Below are 20,697 nucleotides of genomic sequence, written 5' to 3' on the forward strand. Positions count from 1 at the left end.
AGCCAACATAAATAGAGTACCAAGGAACCATACACAAAGGTAAAAAAAGGCGCGGAAAGAGGAAACTCAGCTTTGAATTCCCGAGGCAAGCTCTGGGATGGACCGAGTTGAGGGAATCAGTGCAGCAGGTTGTTTGGTCACTGCGACCAAAATGTCGGAATAACCGACCACCCCGACTAAAACATCGTCATTATCATCTTCAGTCACCCACACATGGGTAGCCCTATGAGACAGCATTTGAGCCATGACTGCGGCTAAAGAACTCGAAGTTTTACATGTCAAGGGTGCACTTCTGCCCCTGTACATGCTCCTGCCAACACCGAAACTCTGGCTCACAGGATTAAACCCAATGCTTCTACTACTGAATCTCCTTAGCCTTCCTGACCCACCACCATTTTCTGTTTCGTTATCTTGAACTGGCGACTTAACAGAAAAATCGGGACACAATCTTGAACCCGTATTATCCTCAACTCCCATGACAAATTGTCCGGCTGAGAGGTTAGCTAAAGCCCAAGCAGCAGCTAAGTAGTCACATTTCCATAGTTTAGAGGCCGAGATTTCTCCTAGAATCTGACGCTTACCATCTAGTGTGATCTCCACAACGGCAACTGCACTGGGATCACCGGGATGTTTTTGAGTTGCCTCTAAAGCTGGGAGCGAGGCTTCAATGGAGCTATAGTCTACGTTAATTGCTCCGAGCGAGTAAATGAAGGAGAGGGGAAGAGGAGCTAGAGCACCAAGGCAACCAATGAGGAAACGAATGATGTCTTCTCTCGAGAGACAGCAAAACTTGTCACGCATGTAGGTGGAAGTGGATGAAGAGGAAGGGCGGCATTAGCAATGAGGTTGCTGCTAGCATTCTCATTGTTCTTGAGCCACCTCCCATTATAAAGAATCGAGAATCGCTTGCTCATGCCTTTCCATACCTTGCTCTTTGGAACAAGAAGCCGCCTAACACCCTGCTTCATCATCTCGAGTGCGTCTATCAATCTAGTCCAACCCAACCCAACCCACTGATAATATAGGGTAAAAACCCCTAAATAATATAGGGTAAAAACCACGAGCAACGGTAGAAGAATTTCACTATGAGAAAATAGGAATTATAACCTCTCTCGATCTACCAAGGAGAAAACAATGATAATTCTCTCTTGATAAAAAAGAGAAAACAACTCTCAAGAAACTCTCTAAATTCTCTCTAGTATTAGAAGAAAGCTATAATGCTTTGGGATGTTTTTAAGCTAAATGAGATAGGTTATTTATAGCTAAATCTTAAGGACTTAATCTTGTAAATACCCTAAAATTTAGTGACTAGAGTTTGTAATTTGACCATATAAAAAATAATAAAAAATTATGCACCTAATTTTCGGTGCCAACCCATTTATTATTTTTGACTTTCTACACATTTTATAAACAAAGATCTTATTTTCCCTCCTTAATTCAACTTCGAAATGAAAGAAAAATCAGGGCTTTTTTCTTGAAACCGGGAAAAACCGGCGAGAATGAAGAGTTATAAGAGAGAATGGAGAAAAATAAGGTGGAGGTGAATGCCGGTGATGGGTAATCTATGTAGAATCAGAAGAGAGCATAGATATGGAGCCATGCAAAAAAGCACAGTTTTGGAAACAAAATCCCATTAAGGATGATCTCTCCGTTCAAGTACTGACTGGATTGGTTTTGACAACAAGCCTGGATTTTGGGGAGGAAATATATATTGTTTTTGTTGTTGCCTTCTTTAGAGTCTTTTTCCCGAATACTGATAAGATTTATAGAGAAATAGAATAAAATTTGAGGAATTACTGAGGGAGGGTGGCAACCAGCCACCCAAAGGAGACTCACTGCTCTTTTGAAGATTACCGTATTTTTTTATATTAAGGTGAAAGGGTAATTATATAATAATATCTGCTGAAATAAATTGATTCGAAGATTACAGTCGACTGAGTGTAAAATATTATCATTTATTTATTCATTCATTCATATCATATGTTATTAAGAAAATGAGAAATTTTGATTTTCTTTTTCTTCATATAATAGAATATGGGGTTAAATTATTTTGGCGGGGTTAATAATTATGTTGAAAAAAAATAGATTCTTGGAGATTGACATGCTACTTTTTGTATTTTATTTCTTAACATATTAATTGTATATTGTAATAAATAATGTTTTATGCGAATATTTCCTCATGATAGATATTGTGATTTCATACTTATATATTTTCTTAAACTTTCCAATTTTGAGCATTTGCAATTAATTTGTTGATCAACATCAACTGTTACCTCTTAAAGAGTAAGATATTATCTTTAAATGACAATGTTGGTTTCTTAAAGGTTTTAAGTATGTCTGGTTTTTTAATACTGTTTTGTATTTATTTTAGATTAATAAAAAAATAAACGTGTTTTTAATAGTTTAAGGGTGTATATAAAAATTGGTCTATAATAATAAGTATCGAAAATAAAATTGAATTATAAGAGTAATAACAAATAAATAAATTTGTTTGTAAATTATAATTTTATTACGTTTAACAATTTATCTAATAAATATACCAAATTTCAAATAAAATATATTAGATATAATATCAAAATTAGCTCCCAATGTTTACTAAAATGATCATTTTGGTTCATATTCTTTTCTAGCATTTTAGCCCCCAATATTTTATTTTAAGATAAAAAGTTCTTAACGTTTGATCAAATAATCACTTTGATCATTTTTCTTTTTTCTGGGCCAATTTAGCCATTGACATCTTATTCTAGGGTGAAAATACTCATGTTTTGGAGCATTAATCATTTGTTAACTAATAGTTTACATTCACTTAGGGCCTTTTTACTCTAAAATAAAATGTTAGGGGTCAAAATGCTCAAAAAATATAGGTCAATGTGACTATTTAGTCAAACATTAGGGATATCTTCTGCCATTATGTCAAGATATTAAGAAATTTTATAATACACTCAACTACTCACACAAAACAAACATCTCCTCTTTTAAGATGATCATGGTTCAATTTTAGCCATTACCATCTTATTAAAAAATAATAATGATGTGAAAACTAAAAAATTAATTTAAATTTTATCACGTCAGTGTCATCGTTAAATTTTCAATGATAGGTGACCTAAACAGAAAAAAAAACATAACATTACATATGATTTTGAAAATAATAAAAATTTAATGATCAAAACAGAATGAAACGATAGATGAATGACTAAATAGATAATTTATTATTTTTTTAATTATACACGGACTTCTTAATTTTGGACCTTGAGCAGGTGCTCTTTATGTCCAGGCTCAGCTATGAGTAGTTTTTGAGTTTGAACAACAAGATTCATAAAATATGTGTATTATCAATAAATTAAAAAATATATAAATAAATACTGTTTTATAAATTTATAATTATCTTAGATTATTAAAAAAATTAAATTATGTCATTAATTTTATATAGAAAAAATCATAAAATCTAAAAATATTGACCTATATATCTAATCAAACGTTTTAATCTTATATTTTTACAAATTTTATTTTCTTATAATTAATTGATACACTCCCGATAAAGATTTTTAACTTAATAAATGAAATTAATTTTTTAATTAATATATGTTAAAAAAACACCTGACAACTTATTAGCTTTATCTGTGGAGTACAAAGAGCTCCATCGAGTATTATATAATAATTAGTTTTATTTATAACTATTATTATATCAGAGAACACATATTTATCTTTTGAGCTTATATTTAAATTCATTGATAGAATGTTTATTATAATTTTATACTTTTTGATATAATAATATTTTAAAACACTGTAATATAATTTTATACAAATTAATCCTCAAACAATTTTTAAGGATCATTTCATTGAAAAAATTGGAAACATTTTTAAGTCGCTAAAATCTCTAAGATCCTTTTTGAAAAGAAAAAAAAAAACCAAACAAATTTTAAGGTTATTTATGCAAAGTGGTAAAGTTGATGGATTGTTTTACATTTTAGCCTTTTAAAATTCAATACTAATATGATATGTGCAGAAAGTTTGGGGAGTCGTTGTGATATTTACTAAAAAAATGCTTCTCTCTCATAACTGCCGATTATTTAACACAAGGTACACATATACTTTCCTACCTCCTCTCCCCAATTTCCGACGTTTTCCAATCATCCAAACACGAAGCAAAAAAGTCCTTTTATCTAATTGCATTTTTCCCTCTCCAATTCTCAACGATTTTACTTATTCTTGGGTTTCTTAACCTACCAATTCATTTAAAAGGTGGCGGTAAGCGACTGGCGAGAGTTTGTGCCATTTTTTTTGAAAAACTTTCGAAAGAAACGAGCCTTAGATCACACGGCCATCACGGAATTTGAAAGAGTTAGAACCAAATTTATTCAAGGTAACATTTTTGGTCAATTGGGTCTTGAAAGTAGTTCTTTTTTGTGAAAGTGAACTAATTTATTTATTACTTTAAGATATAGTGATTAGTCGAGTTGAGGGGAAAAAAGAGGTTAATCTGCGTCAAGTTTTTTAGAACTCAACGTGAGTTTAGATTGTGCTTAGAGTATGCCTTTTGAATTTAGCTTATTTTTCAATTTCAGTTTTCTGATTGCTTGGAACCATTGAATTATTGGTTAATTTTACAGGCTCTCAAATGCTATTTTTGTTGCTTAAATAGTTAAAGGCGACTTGTTATCAGCTATCAAAGGTATCCCATGTATTTCTATTTGCTCACACTGTTGTAAAAAACTGTGGCATTGAAATTTGAATTGTTTCTGTTATAAGAATCTTGTTGGGACATGGGGATTTCACCTTTACTAGATTTTTTTTTCAAGTTTCTTTTGCTTGTCAAAGATTTTGATGATTCCATGTCTAAATTCATCATGTCATTGGTTTTAGACTTGCAAATCACTTCTTTTTTTTAAATTCATTTTATACTTTCTTCACTCTTTTTTCTTCTTTCTATTGCAAGTGTGTTATATAACCCTTTTGGATACTAGATAAGTTGCTTCATTAATTGAAAACTTTAAAAGGGATTTTGTTGCCAATGTTTCTGTTATATCGAGAAGAAAGTTGTTTCCATTTCTATGTTGATTAATTATACTGGTATTCATATTTAAGTTTGATCCCCTGGTTTATTTTGGCTGCCTCCCCGACCTGCCACCCCATTATCTATATATATAATTTCATTTCTTTTTTTGTCTCTACTGCAATATATGTGCCTAACTAAGAGCATATATGTGCTGTTTTTGAAGCTTTTCCTTGGAAGCATTTTTTCTATTCTGTTTGTTGCATGGAGGGAGCCTTTTGAATCACGTCAGACAGTTGCTTACTTATTTCATGTAGTCATGGCTGATCATGCTTTAATGGTAGCTGATACTTCTCATGCCATTTTAGATCATTCATTAGTTATTGGGCAGGAATTTCCAGATGTTGAAACTTGCAGAAGAACCTTGAAAGATATTTCTATAGCATTGCATTTTGATCTTAGGATAGTGAAATCTGATCGCAGCCGATTTATAGCCAAGTGCTCCAAAGAAGGTTGTCCATGGCGTGTCCATATAGCAAAATGTCCTGGGGTTCCTACTTTCTCAGTTAGAACCCTGCATGGGGAGCATACATATGAAGGGGTTTGCAGCCTCCATCATCAGCAAGCATCAGTGGGTTGGGTTGCAAGATCAGTAGAAGCACGCATTCGGGATAATCCACAGTACAAGCCAAAAGAAATCCTGCAAGATATTCGGCATGGAGTTGCTGTTTCTTATATGCAAGCTTGGCGTGGAAAGGAAAGAAGTATGGCCACACTTCATGGGACTTTTGAAGAAGGGTATCGCCTTCTTCCTGCATACTGTGAGCAAATAAGAAAAAACAACCCTGGAAGTGTTGCATCGGTTTTTGCTACCGGACAAGAAAATTGTTTCCAACGCCTTTTTATTTCTTACTGTGCTTCTATCTATGGGTTTTTTTACTGCTTGTAGACCACTTCTAGAACTTGATAAGGCAGAACTGAAAGGAAAATACTTGGGTGCATTACTTTGTGCTGCAGCTGTTGATGCTGATGATGCATTGTTTCCCTTGGCAATTGCTATTGTCGATGTGGAAAGCGATGACAATTGAATGTGGTTTATGTCAGAATTGAGGAAGCTTCTTGGTGTAAACACTGAAAACATGCCTAGACTTACTATACTGTCTGAAAGACAGCGAGGCATTGTAGATGCTGTTGAAACCCATTTTCCAAGTGCATTTCATGGTTTTTGTCTACGTTATCAGTGAAAATTTCCGTGATACGTTTAAGAACACAAAGTTGGTTAATATCTTCTGGAATGCTGTTTATGCTCTCACTACTGTAGAGTTTGAGAGCAAAATTGTTGAAATGATGGAGATCTCACAGGAGGTTATACAATGGTTTCAACTCTTCCCTCCACAGCTTTGGGCGGTAGCATATTTTGAAGGAGTGCGATATGGCCATTTTACGCTAGGTGTTACTGAGATGTTGTATAATTGGGCCCTTGATTGTCACGAGCTCCCCATTGTGCAAATGATGGAACATATTCGCAATCAACTAGCTATTTGGTTTAAAAATCGTCGTGAAATGGGAATGAGATGGACCTCAATTCTTGTCCCATCTGCTGAGAAGCAGATTTCGGAGGCAATTGCTGATGCTCGTTCCTACCAAGTACTTAGAGCAAATGAAGTTGAGTTTGAGATTGTCTCAACCGAGAGGACAAACATTGTGGATATTAGGAGTCGAGTGTGCTCCTGTCGCCGTTGGCAGCTGTATGGTTTACCATGTGCTCATTCTACTGCTGCCCTTATTTCTTGTGGGCAGAACGCTCATCTGTTTGCTGAACATTGTTTCACAGTGGAAAGCTACCGTGAGACCTATTCGCAGATGATTCCTATTCCGGATAAGAGTGTTTGGAATGAGCTTGGTGAAGGAGCCAACAGTGGAGCTGTCAAGCATGATACCCCGATACGCCCTCCAAAAATTCGTCGGCCACCTGGAAGACCGAAGAAGAAAGTTCTTCGTGTAGAGAACTTGAAGTGGCCGAAGAGAGTTGTTCAATGTGGTAGATGCCATTTATTAGGCCATTCTCAAAAGAAATGAACAATGCCAATTTGACACTGATTTAACATCTCTCTTTCATTTTCTTTTTCTCTCCCCTTTCAGCCTTCAAGATGCTGTTTGAAATTACAATAGAATGAGTAGTGTGTTTGTAACTTTATTGTATGGTTTCAACATTCCAGTCTTAGAATAAAGCATATCCACTTCGTTTTCTTCAATTCACATAGTAGTTCAACATTGCCTATCTTGTGATGATTTCACAGTTTTACTTGGCTATTGATTCAATACTTTTCTTGCTCGAAAGCTACAGATATGCCTGCTGGTGGAGGTCTATCCAAACTTGGGATTAATGTGGTCTTCAATTATGTGAAACAACTTGCATAACAATACATGTATCCCAACTTCGGCTCACTTTGCTGGTATATTTATTACAACAGATCACGATTACAATGATGCGAGTCCAACATCGATGGTTAGGCATTAGTAGGGATGAGTGTTTAATCAGAGTTTTTTTTTGTAAAAAGGTCAAGTTTAATTGAATAAATAATCTTATTTAATTTAATTCACGAGAATAAATATTAGAATTAAATTAAAAAAGAGAAAGGCCAAATTAAAGCCTTATTAGCAATATTACTAAAGTCCAAACAAAAGCAAATAAATTTAAGACCATAAATATTTTCCTCTATTTTGTTCGAAGAGAGTTATCAAATATCGGTGGTCTTAAATTAACTTTACTCACCCAACAAGGTAGCTAAAGTTAAAAAAAAAATACTAAAATCAAATATGTTTAATTAATTATTTAAACCCTTCAGTTTCTCAGTGTATCCATTTCAAACCCCTATACTTGACAGAGATTTTTTTCTACTGATAATAGCTCACAGATGTTCAAATGTTAGCTCCAAAATATATGAAAAAGAAGCTAAAAAAAATATCATACATAAGTCGAACAAAATACCCGTATATAACCATAGAGGTCATCTCGGTTTCTGGAACCAGTAAACTTTACAAATACCTACCCATTGTTCAAAGCTTCATTTTTTTTTACTAATTCCAGTCCAACCACAGAAACCTCAGCAGCTATTTGGAAACCCAAATTATCATCCATATGGACTTTATGACAAGATGAACAGAAAGCAATCAATTATTTTGATTGCATATTAAAATATTTACCAATTTTCTCCCAATGGTTCTCTTATCAATTTCACTTCCCCTTGATACATATGCATTGTGTAATCAAATGTATTAAGCTATTCTACTAATGAATGAGCTTGAGAAACTTCACCTTTCTCTCCAAGTTGGGTCTCTGCTTCCATCTTCAATCCCTGCATGTTTATTTCGGGGATAATCGGAGGCTTTATTCTTCGCGTAACTGTCATCTTCAGCCCCTGTGTTGTGTGGATAGTCGCTCCGGTAGTCATCTCAACCTGCATACCCATTTTATTGATCTTTTATAAGGTATATGCATGCTTCTCTTTTTGAATTACTACATACTCAAAGCTCGTTCGAATAATTATCAGACTCTCGAATGAAAAACGAATCATAGCTTGGCTAGGTACTGGTATTTGAGATTCAAAAATAGCTGAGAGTCTCGTTATACATGACTTATGGTCCTATGGATGGGGTATTATGATATGTAGTTTCAAGATGCAGGTAGTCAACAGTTCTTATTCTAGTAATGTGATATCCTACGGCCCGTTTCTTGCATTTTGTATTTGCGAAAAGTTGTTGACATGAACAAAATGCACAGGGCGTTTTGCTTACCGGGGGAGCTCCAAGCGCCAGTTGGAAGTTAAACCGCCGGACAAGCACTGCAACTGCTACAACAGCCTATAAATCAAGGTTAACTCTTCTTCAGGTTTTACAATGCCAATGACTAGTGTCTGGAATTTGTCATGATTCAACTAGAACAAATAAGTACGAAACCCAATACACAAAACTAAAAACTTTCAAGTTTTGATACCAAGACTGACTGAAATTATCTTCGTACATATCTTTCCATAAAAATACCTCAAAAGAAGCAAAGATGTCTCCTACGCATTTCCGAGGTCCTCCACCAAAGGGCAAGTAACTGAGACAAGAATGCCAGTATCATTGATTTGTAATTGAAGGATAAAATGCAAGTAACTGAAACGAAGGGAAAATAAGAATAGAGAGAACATATTAGCCTATACCTTACTTTAACTATTTGGTTAAACTAACATGGAAAACGTGACTCGGACTATGGTACAACTCTCGGACATGAATATATTTATTTATTTTTTAACTTTTTCCACATATTTGGAGGGTCTTATTCTATATAATTACTAGAGACAAGAAAAAAAAACATTGCCATCTCATTTATAAACATAATTGATGAAATAAAGAAATCTGTTTGTTACCAGAAATTTTGGTTTGTTTCATTAGGATTCGGCCCATCTAAAGGCCATCTTTCGGGATTGAACTTCTCTGCATCTTGCCAGAGACTTGGACTCCGATGCAAATTCCAAACAGAGATGAAAATATCTTCACCCCTATATATAAAATATACGACAAAGTTAAGAATTAGGGAAAAGTACAAGTAGGAGGCTCAAGATAAGGCAACAATATACAAATAAAAAGAGGCCTAGAAACTGATTTTAAACTGTGTATGCTAACTGGCTGATAAGATGGTAATGATATCGATTTTAGTGTTGGACCTTTTTATCGGGTAGTGTCCAAGCACATCATTCTCAAGAGAACGACGAATTAAGACTGGTGGCTGTGGGTAGAGCCTCAAAGACTGTACAAAAAATAGATTGAATCATATCTATTTGAGGTGCATTAAGGGAAAAATATTTTATGAAACACGAAATGGAAATAGAGCTTCTCTTACTTCGTTAATAACACGAGTTGTGTACTTGAGTTTTTTCATGTCATCTATTGTTGGAAATCGATCTCCTAGAACAGAGTCAACCTAGGAAGTTCGATACGGTAATAAATAAGAAAAATGAGATTATTAGATGGGTTGCATAAAGTGAAAGCTTAGACTAGCCCTTTAATACCAGTATTGCTCAAAAAGTTTAAAGATACCTCGTCCTGGAGCTTGGCTACAACACTAGGTTCCTGCAACCATCAGAGAAAAGGAACCAATGAGAGAACTTGGCATGAGTTGTCATTCAACCATGATACATGTTTCAAGTATGAGAGAATAATAACTCATTTGAGGGAGACCTCTTCTCCTCTGAATCAACCATCAACTAGCCACACTCCTAAAGCAATCCCACAGGCATTAACTCAAAAGTTTACTATTATTGCTAAACCTAGCGATTTTGGAATATGTTGGATGGAATATTATTTGTTCAAAGGGTACAATCAATCACAAGTACAAGAGATAGGAAGAGAAGATTACTGCATAATCGGTTCTTATTTATATCGAGGATAAAAGGGTGGAATCGGTGATCCAGGATCTGAAATTGCAAAAGGGGTATCCTAAGCATCCTTAAAGGGACTAAAATAGAGATCAAGAAGTGGTCAGGCAGTAAACATTCTTCGTTAGCAGAGTCAATTCGTGTGTTGGAGAGTAAAATTCAAGATTTGGAGATTGTTGGTCAACAAGGCCCCGCCACTCCCTCCTCTTGGGATACCTTGATGAATCTTAGGAAGGAATTATGGATTTTTTACCGTATAGAGGAGAGCATTTGGCACCAGAATTCTCGAGCTAGATGGGTGAGGGATGGAGATCGAAATTTGAGGTACTTCCATATTTGTGCATCGAACAGGAGAAGGGTGAATGCCATTAAAAATCTGAAAATTGATGGGAGACTGTCAAATGATCCCAACCAAATCAAAAACAGTGTGTTCGAATTTTTTAAGTCAGCTTATAATCTGAAGACAACCTTGGAGGTTGATGAACTAGAGTTGAACTTTGCTAAATTGTCCCGAGCAGTCCGCTCTTTTAGAAAGGGAGTTTACAGAAGAGGAAATTTGGGAAGCCATAGGTTCCTTCGAAAGAAATAAGGCTACTGGCCTGGACGGATTTAATATGAGAATTTTCAAGAACTTTTGGCCTGATCTAAAAGAATTCATACTGAAATTCTTTAAAGATTTTTTCTCGGGAAAAGATTGGGAGGAGGGTGTCAACCATTCCTTTATTACTTTGATCCCAAAGAAGTTAAATCCGGCGAGCCTCGAGGACTACAGGCCGATTAGCTTGGTTGGTGGCCTGTACAAGATGCTATCTAAGGTTCTATCGAGGAGACTAAGATTGTGCATTAATTCTGTCATCAACCCTTCTCAATTTGCTTTTACCCCTGGCAGACAAATTATGGACTGCTCGTTCAATGCTAACGAAGGAATGAATTATTGGAGAAAGAAGGGGTTACAAGGAGTAGTGTTTAAAGTTGACTTTAAGAGAGCCTATGACTGTTGAATGGCCTATTTTGATGAGAAAAATGAAAAAAAAAATGGGATTTGGGGAGCGGTGGCGTTCGTGGATTTTGAGATGTGTTTCCTCGGCCACTATTTCTATCATTGTTAATGGATCTCCAGCTGAGGGTTTTAGGATGGCTAGAGGACTTCGACAAGGGTGTTCTCTTTCACCGTTGCTGTTTAATATTGTTGGAGAGTTATTGAATCTAATGCTGTCCAAGGCTGTCAATTTGGGGTTATTTAAAGGGTTCTAAATCGGTAGATCTGAAAATTCCTTCATGCTCTCACATCTTCAATTTGCAGATGATTTAATCATCTTTTGCAACGCCTCAAGTGGTCAGATTAAGAACGTCAAGAGGATTTTACGTATTTTTGAGGTAATGTCGGAGTTACAACTAATCTGTTCTAAAAGCAGGTTATTTGGGCTGAATGTTGAAGATGAAGTGCTGAGGAACTGGGCTGATTTGATAAGATGCTCGGTTGGTGCCTTCCCTGCTGAGCACCTTGGCTTACCTCTAGGAGCTAAGAGGAATTCTGCATCTCTGCGGGATCCTGTGATCCGGAAATTCTATGACAAGTTGGCAGGTGGAAAGCAGCGACTTTGTCCATGGCGGGTAGATTGGTGTTATTGAAATCGGTTCTATCAGCCTTGCCAATTTATTATCTCTCGATCTTTAGAATCTGTTCTAAAAGCAGGTTTTTGGCTGAATGTTGAAGATGAAGTGCTGAGGAACTGGGCTGATTTGATAAGATGCTCGGTTGGTGCCTTCCCTGCTGAGCACCTTGGCTTACCTCTAGGAGCTAAGAGGAATTCTGCATCTCTGCGGGATCCTGTGATCCGGAAATTCTATGACAAGTTGGCAGGTGGAAAGCAGCGACTTTGTCCATGGCGGGTAGATTGGTGTTATTGAAATCGGTTCTATCAGCCTTGCCAATTTATTATCTCTCGATCTTTAGAATCCCTATGGAGGTGTACAGGAAACTTAACTCCATAATAGCAAGGTTCATTTGGGGGGGGGGGGGGTACAGAAAAACCGTATTCATTGGATCAATTGGCCCTTAATTTGTCAATTCTTAAAGAAGTGGTGGGTTGGGAGTTACCGATCTGAATTTGCTGAACCAAGCTTTGATGGGAAAGTGGTTGTGGAAGTTTGGCGTGGAAAGTGAATCATGGTGGAAAAAATTAGTTTGCTGCAAGTATAATTTAGATTCTAATTCCCTGGTCGTGGGTAATTCTCAGTCTTCGCAAGCCTCCTTGATGTGGAAGGGGGTTATCAATAATTGTGTGAAGAACGATAATTTTGAGGAGTGTTTCCGTAACCCGCCTCCAAATTTGAGCTGGGCGAATCTCCTCTCAAGAGGAACTTTCCTAGGTTGTTTGTTCTCTCAGTCAACAAAGAGGACAAGATTGCTGAGTTCGGCAGTTATAGGTTGGAGGGATGGTCATGGTTTGTCCTATTGAGAAGGAATCTTTGCGATTCGGAATTTGCGCAATGGGTCGAGTTAATGTCTATGCTCAACAATGTTAAGCTCAATGTAGCAGAGATCGATAGTTTAATCTGGATGGGGAATGGGGATGGCTGCTATTCGGTAAAATCATGTAGAAGATTATTGTCACAATCGGAGGAAGAAATTAATACTTGGACAGGTTATGTCTGGGTGGGGCTGATTCCTCCTAGGATTGAAACTTTCTTATGGCAAGTGGTCCATCAGAAGTTAGCAGTTAGGGTGGAACTAATTAAACGTGGAGTCCCGAGGGTGGTTGAGGTTACGTGTCCTATGTGCAACGAAGATCCGGAAACCGTGGTACACCTTTTCTACACTGCAGGTTTACTTGGACACTATGGAATCAGTTTCTCCAGGTTTGGAAAATATCTGCTGCTATTCCCCCCTACCGAGTTCTATGCTACATGGTTGGGCTGATCTTATGCCCTTCTCTTCAATTTGGATGTTTATCCCGGGGGTTGTGTTATGGGCAATTTGGAAGGTTAGGAACTCTGTTGTCTTCGAAGGAATGAAGCCTGGCTCCATTCAATTGTTCTTCATTGCCAGATTCGGGCTGGCCTCGTTGTTCATGGCTAAAAACCCAAACATAAGGTTGCCTCTGGACTCTCTCATTGGTAATCCTTCATTAGCAGATTCACGTGACAGTCTCATTAGGAGAAAACCAGCCTCTGTTGGTTGGTCTCCTCCCCCTGAAGGCTATTTTAAGCTAAATGTGGATGGTGCGGTTAATAAAGATTGGAAAGCAGGTGGCATTAGGGGTTTATTGAGGGATTCAAGCAGCAAGAAGTTAGGGTCATTCTCACTGCCTTGTGGTCCTGGACCTCCTGCTCTGGCTGACTTAAAGGCAATCAGAGAGGGTCTTCGGTTTTTCTACTTGTCTTGGGGGTCCAAGGGTCGATTAATCTTGGAAACTGACTGCAGGAATGTGAGGAGTGGATTAAGAATTCAGATTCGTGTCCATCCTGTTTTGAAGCTATTATTAAGGAAATTGTGCCGTGTTACTTCTAGAGAGGTGCTGATTCGCCTCATTCAGAGAGGTGCAAATTGGGAGGCGGATGAATTAGTTAAGAAGGGGATTGGGTGATGTAGGAACCCTTAGAGACTGTTTGGACTGTTGTCTTGTTTTGATTGTATTGCTCGACTGTTTTGGTTGTACTAAACTGGGTTATTTTATATTTCTACTTAATAAAACTTGAGGTACTATTTTCCTCTTTCCTCTAGTTGCTAGGCTATCGGTTGATATTCTGGCAATTAAGAAGGGGTTTTTTAACAAAACCTCCAATTTTTACCAAAAAAAAATATATCGAGGATAAAAATATTATAAAACAAATGTGCATTATCAGATGGAATATTATCATATGCTTTTTCTGAATATAGGAGTATGACTTGAATTTAATTTCTTTCATGAGTGAGGTTGAATTACCTTTGATAAAAGATAGAAGGTCCATGTCAAAACAGCAGCCGTCGTTTCGTGCCCGGCAATAAGCAATGTCATTAAATCGTCACGGAGTTGCTTGCTAGATACCTGCAAAAACATTCAAGGAAATCTTATATCCCATGGCTAACTAAACAACACATTCGATAACTATTAGTACATACGTCATCCCCTGAAGCCAAAAGAAAGTGGAGAATACTAGGATCTTGTTCATTCATGTACTCGTCATAAAACTGTAGCTCTTCTTCTTCTACCATCCTCTGAAAATTGAAGAGTTTAAATTTAATAGCCATGAGATACAGATACCAATAATGTAAAACATACAAAAGCCAAACAGTTCAACTAATCCACACAATGGTTTTACCTTACACTGATATGCTAGAAAGGAGCAGAGTACCAAATAAAGAAAATTTCCAGACCCCAGCACGCATATGTCAACTAAGAATGAGTTCTATAAGAATTTCTACCAAATTTTACTCAGTTTAAACAATACATTCTAAAGAAGAAATTTAATAGAATAAATAAGTCAATGCATATTCTTTTGAATTCAATTTCAAAAACTAAGATTCTGTTATTGTCCCATTGAAAAAGGGGCACAAGAAAATAAAACGGAGACCTACTTAGTGATTGTCATCAGCCTTAGGACTTTTATTCATTTTGGGTCTCATGTTTAATACTCCAGCTCCGGCATAAAACTGGCCAACTTCGCCACTAAAATTTTCAAATGATTTTATTTAACATCAACATACAACAATGCCAACAATGGCCCATTTAGAGATATTTTCAGTTCTGACAATCTCTCTGTATTTGAATATATGTCCCAATGCTTGGTATAGCTGCAAAAAGTTATGCATGCACCATATCTAGTGTTTGATACATCATACTACATGTTCCCACATGCACAGTGATTATAGAGGACATAAAGGCAGAGCATAATTTTATCTCAGTACATTTACTGATAACTTTACCTTGCATATCGCAATCAAATTGTCTAGTACACCATTAATCAATTTGAGTGCTTCTGTAACCTTCCTTTGTCGTGGTGAAATATCTTTCCAAATAGGGATCTCCCATGTTGGAATAGGGGAGACACTTCGATCTTCTGCTTCCCGCAAAACTGTGTAAACAGCCTGGCCTAGCCAAAATACAGTCACATATTTTAGACGTTTTTAACAGAAAAAAAAGGGTTAATGAAACTCAGACACAGTGGCAACAACAAAACAAAAGTACAGCCGAATAAGAAAAGAACATACCTCGACTATACCGGTATCGTTTGTTAGTGAATCAAAATCGTAATTAAATACTGCCTTGCCAATAATGTCCAAAGTCAACCTGGAGAAAAGTGATTCCATTTCTACATCTTCCCCATCAGTTGCAGCAACATCTAGTTTCTGACAAAGCCTATCGGTAGCCAGTCCAAATAAGCTAATCATAGCTGCTACATACTAAAAATTGAAAAATAAAAAGTCAAACAGCAATTACAGATTGAGTTAAAATAATATTTAAAAAGTAACTCCCAGGTAATGGTTTTGGGCATGTTTCAATCAATTTTAACGAGTATTCTCTTAGTTTATCACTCTTTTTTAGACTGAATTTTGCTGTTAGTAATTATGCACACTAATTTAATCATTTATATGGTTATCTAAAATCCCTTCCTTCTGTCCACCCTTTTTCAGAATACATTGTTCATTCTTAAGCCATTTATATAATTATGTGAAACCCCCTTTTTCAAGCTATGCTTCTAACTTCCAACAATTCTGAAATTTTCATACATAGCACAAGTGCATATTACAGAGCACTAACATGCTTAGAAAAGAAATGGCGCAGCCTATAATTTCTCATTTGACATGGATCAAATTTAATTGAATCAAAAGTCTTAATACTGTTTTATCATGTTAGCACGTAGTATAAACAAGAAATCAATTCTTGTTTTTAAAACACTGAACCCATAAATTAACTACAATACCTTTTGATGCAGTGCTGGGACTATAACGCGTCTTCTAACCCTCCATATCTCACCATCAGCCGGGATAAGTCCTTTTCCCATGACAAAATCCAAAATCTCAGCTAATATACCCTTCACATTAAAGAGAACAAGAGATGGGGATAAACAATAGAGCAATATTATCCCATCCAAGTAAAAGCAAGAAGTATATAATGGTTTACCTTTGAATAAGACTTTGAATTGTCCCTCAATATATGCTTAGTAATGGAAGGATCAGAAACAATCAAAAACGACTGCAGCAACATCCCCATATGTATCAACAGGAAATCCATAATTATCTGGGACAACGGTATACACTAGTGAAATTTGAAGCCAAAAAGAAAAAGGACACACAAACCTTTGGTCCAAAGGTTAGCCTGAAAATCCCACCATAAGTGAGGTAAAGCTCATACAAAGGGATGAAGAAGGCTTCACTGCGGATGGCCTTAATCGCCCCTTTTGCCACTGGAATCTTGGGATAATCTTCAACATCATCAATCCATTTAAATAAGATTTCTAGAACCTCACTAGGAACACCGAGTTTGGACAAACCATTCTTCAATTGAGAAGGGAAACTTGTTCCCAGGATAAAAAAACATAAGAACAGCAAATTAGCTGAAATTGTTATGAAATAAAGAAAAGCAATAACAGAGTAACAGACTAAGCCAAGCCAACCCAAACATGACATGACATGGAAGATAACAAAATAATACAAGGATACCAAATCCAATATTATTCGAACCACAATTAATTGAAAAACTAGGGGAATAGAAGCCAACATCCCTTTTTCATTGATGTAAAACAAAAGACACCCAAAAGTTAATTAAGCATCTCAATCATAAAAACAATTACCCGGCTTTCTGAATGGTGAATTCTCCAGAAGCAATCCTGGCTGATATCTCAGCTCGGCGTTTCTTTTCAAGTAAACGTTCCACACCTTTGACACCATCATCAACCGAGTCAGGCTCTCTCCCATTAGAAGATGATCCACATTTTATGACTCCAAACTTAGATGTGCCTGAAAAATCACAATAAGAGAAAAGGGGAAAAGCAACCAGGAGATGGATAATTATGAAACTTAAAAACATACCATAAGGTTTTAAAGAAGCAGCAGTTGATTTGGGTTTGGTTAAACGAAGCTGAAGAAGAGGAAAAGCTGGAGTGGTAGCCATACCAAATTACGCTGCTGCTGCTGCTGCTGCTGGCAACGGGATTTAAATGAGAAAAAAAAGATAACAGAATACAAGTGTGATATGTGGCGGGACCTCCAACTCTCAAACTTTATTTATTTATTTATTTTTATATGTCAAAATGAACAAGATTGTGGGGAGGGGAATCTTGAATCTATGGATAAGTTATATACCGTTTCCATCGAATCACCATTTTACACCCCATCAACCCTAAAGCCTGATCCACATTTTTCGCTCCAACTTTCATGGATTATTTATTAAGTTAATTGCATAACATGTCCTCAAATTATATTTTTATTCTATATTAGTCTTTAAACTCCTAAATATTCTAATAAAATCAGTAGGTCAAGCTGTATTATTATATTCTGTCGAAGGGTAGAATTTGAATTATAATTTTTATACAATTCAAAATATAATTTTACCATTATTTGTTTTTAACTTTATGACTTAAAACAAATTTTTACCATTTTAATTTATCCAATATTTTGTTATTTTGAAATAAATGACTTATCACACCACTTTCAAAACTACCAAACATGTATAATGGAAATTAAGCGTAAAATGTTCACATACTCCTATATATATATATATATTACATATTTGAGGAAAACATAGGATTTAAACACTAACAAAAGGTATAAATGCCACTTAATTATGAAGATAAAAAAAATACTCTTTCTGCTAGCGATCGCACCCATCTTAACTATTAAATTTTCTTTAAATATTTTTTCGTCGTCTTCCTATTTTCTTTTGATTTTTATTTAATCGGCATCAACACTAATTTTAATATTGGTTGTCGACCGCCAATGACAATTATTTTTCTTGTTCTTTTTCATACTATGTTCTTTGTTTTTCTTTTTTTCTTGAGTATTTTTTCAGTTTTAAATAAGAATGACACTTTTTTCTGCTCTTGTGGCACACTTCTTCTATGCTCTCGTAGCATGTTACTTATGATTTTGGGTACATTTTTCGCATACCTCTACGGTCATGTAGGTGCTCGCAAAAAGATCCTCATGATATTTGTTTTTTGATTGGTTTGTCAGTAAACACATATTGTCAAATCTCCTCTTTGGTAAAATGTTATTTTCCAATATAATCAAAATTGTATGGCGAAACAGCCTTCCAAATTATTTAGTTCATTCACCACTAATTTATCATTGTAACTCATCTCGTTCGAAGGAGACAAGAAGTTTTATGAATGTTACTAGGTTCTTTTGATATTTGAAGTCATTCTCAATGGAAGGTTTAGATTTTCTTCGTATCTTTGGGTTTAATATATTGTTTTATGTAATGACTTTTTTGGATGACTATTGTCCAATTTTTTTCTCTATGTTTGGGTGTGTTGTAATTTTGATTCATTCCATTAGTTTTATTAATGGTTGTCCCTTTTTCCCATATGTATGGAGTAAGGGGGAGGTAAGATAGCAGGCTACCCCCAATACTATGTTGAGAGCAGCTTCCGTAAGAGACCTCCGAATTATAAAATGTCCTCCGTGGGACTCGATCCCACGACCTCAAGGTTAAGAACCTTTTTCCCATTAGTTTTATTAGTGAAATCCAATTTTCATTGTTAAAAAAATAATTTAAGCCCTCTTTAAAACGATCCAAATTAGATAATAAATAAGACAATGTGATAAATGCAAAACAATCTTCAATGACCTTTCTAGGCTATGTTGTGCGCAAGGATCAATAATTAGAAAAACAAAGATTGAAGGCTTCAAAAAATTAAGAAATTGAATAAGGTTAAACAACTAATAATTGGGTTGTTGGACCTTAGCCCGAATTCAATAAATCAGTTGTTGTCCATGCTTTGCTTTATCTCTTTAATGCCGTCTTTTGAATCATCCGCCTTACCAAGCACAGTTTCTTTAGCCTTTTGAGCAGTCTCTATGGCCGTCTCCCATACCTGCTTCGCTTTTGCACTCAGTGTTCCTTGTGCCGTGCCCGTCACTTTCCCGGTCATTCCCGTTGCATTCTCCTTCACCTATCATGATTTTCAATCCTAAATTAATCATTTACGGTAATCGATCATAATAACATATGTTATATCTACGATCAAGATAACGTAATCAAAATCATGTTTGTCAAATTACTTGGTTAGCAGTAGAAGTAGCATTATCTTTCACATTGTCTGCGACCTTCTCATCAGCTCCATGACTGATACTTTCCTTTGTCTTATCAAATGCTTGAGCCTCCGGGTTTGAACTCCCCTACGCCACATAACAATGTAAATGTTTCAACCAAAAGAAACTTGCTTAGTAGAGCCAACTGAGAAGAAACAGAAAGAAAGAATTACTCGAATGAATCTTGGGGAAGAAGGTGGAAGAAGCCTATTCCTAGGAACTCTATCCCCACCAAAATTACCTATACCCGAAGGATTGTTAACAGGGTTTAACGTTGCCATTTGAACTTCTATCAACTTTGCTTTGCGTTCCACTTAATTGGTTTTTTTTTTTGAGAAGAAATTGGTATATAAGGAAGGATGATAGTACGAGAGTAATTTTTGAGAACGATTGGTTCAAAAGGTATACATGACCCTGTATTATAGGATACACTTTATACTTTTTAAACCAATCCTGCTCCTATTTTACTTCCTTAAATACTCACTTCGCAAGGAGAATTTGACATTAAAAAGTTCAAATAAAACCCTAGTAAGGGGAACACGTATAAACTAATATGGCGTTGTTAAACCTAGCTAAGAACTTCATCGGTGTAGGCAAGTTTGGAGGTAGAGTTAGGTCAAGATTTATTCAAGTAATTAACGCTCTTTCTCGTCTCCTTAATTCTATAATCTTTAGCTTAAATACTCATTATGTTTTTTCAATGTGGAATAGGAGGCTCATGCATATGATAAGGTATACTAACTTCTCAAAGGAGTTAATGAAGCAAGCGATTCGTATAATAATACGTTGGCACGAATATTTTTACATTATAAAAATAGTATATTTATACTCAAACCGTGATAGATCTATAATAAGTTTAGAGTATACACGTGTCTACTTTAAAATTTGAATTTATTTTGATTAATTACTTATTTTGTTAATTGTGTCCATCCCGTTGTTAATTGTACCCATCTTGTATGAAAAATTTATGTTATTAATATATGTGTATCTATTTTTAAAAATAATTTTAGATCCATGATTGTATTTAAATGTGTATGACTTAT

The 20,697-nt window shown here is 35.7% G+C and overlaps 1 protein-coding gene and 2 pseudogenes across 1 annotated transcript; 1 reads left to right on the forward strand and 2 right to left on the reverse strand.

The window, feature by feature from the left end:
- LOC120120645 lies at positions 1-2,909 on the reverse strand (annotated as a pseudogene).
- A 1,187-nt stretch (positions 2,910-4,096) lies between these two features.
- LOC120123149 lies at positions 4,097-7,244 on the forward strand (annotated as a pseudogene).
- Positions 7,245-7,985: 741 nt separating this feature from the next.
- Positions 7,986-17,590, reverse strand: LOC120123138 (protein LUTEIN DEFICIENT 5, chloroplastic-like). The gene is made up of 16 exons (XM_039142104.1): positions 17,432-17,590; positions 17,194-17,359; positions 16,700-16,916; positions 16,524-16,595; positions 16,324-16,434; positions 15,611-15,802; positions 15,326-15,487; positions 14,522-14,617; positions 14,346-14,447; positions 10,079-10,111; positions 9,882-9,962; positions 9,706-9,788; positions 9,409-9,540; positions 9,038-9,098; positions 8,792-8,857; positions 7,986-8,454 (listed from the first exon to the last, which is right to left on the reverse strand). The coding sequence occupies exons 1-16, from the start codon at positions 17,511-17,513 to the stop codon at positions 8,278-8,280; spliced, it is 1,833 nt and encodes a 610-aa protein (XP_038998035.1). The 5' UTR covers positions 17,514-17,590; the 3' UTR covers positions 7,986-8,277.
- Between the last annotated feature and the right edge of the window lie 3,107 nt (positions 17,591-20,697).

The sequence above is a fragment of the Hibiscus syriacus genome, unplaced genomic scaffold, assembly GCF_006381635.1.
Source record: "Hibiscus syriacus cultivar Baekdansim isolate YM2019G1 unplaced genomic scaffold, ASM638163v2 tig00001120_pilon, whole genome shotgun sequence".
NCBI classification, from domain to species: Eukaryota; Viridiplantae; Streptophyta; class Magnoliopsida; order Malvales; family Malvaceae; genus Hibiscus; species Hibiscus syriacus.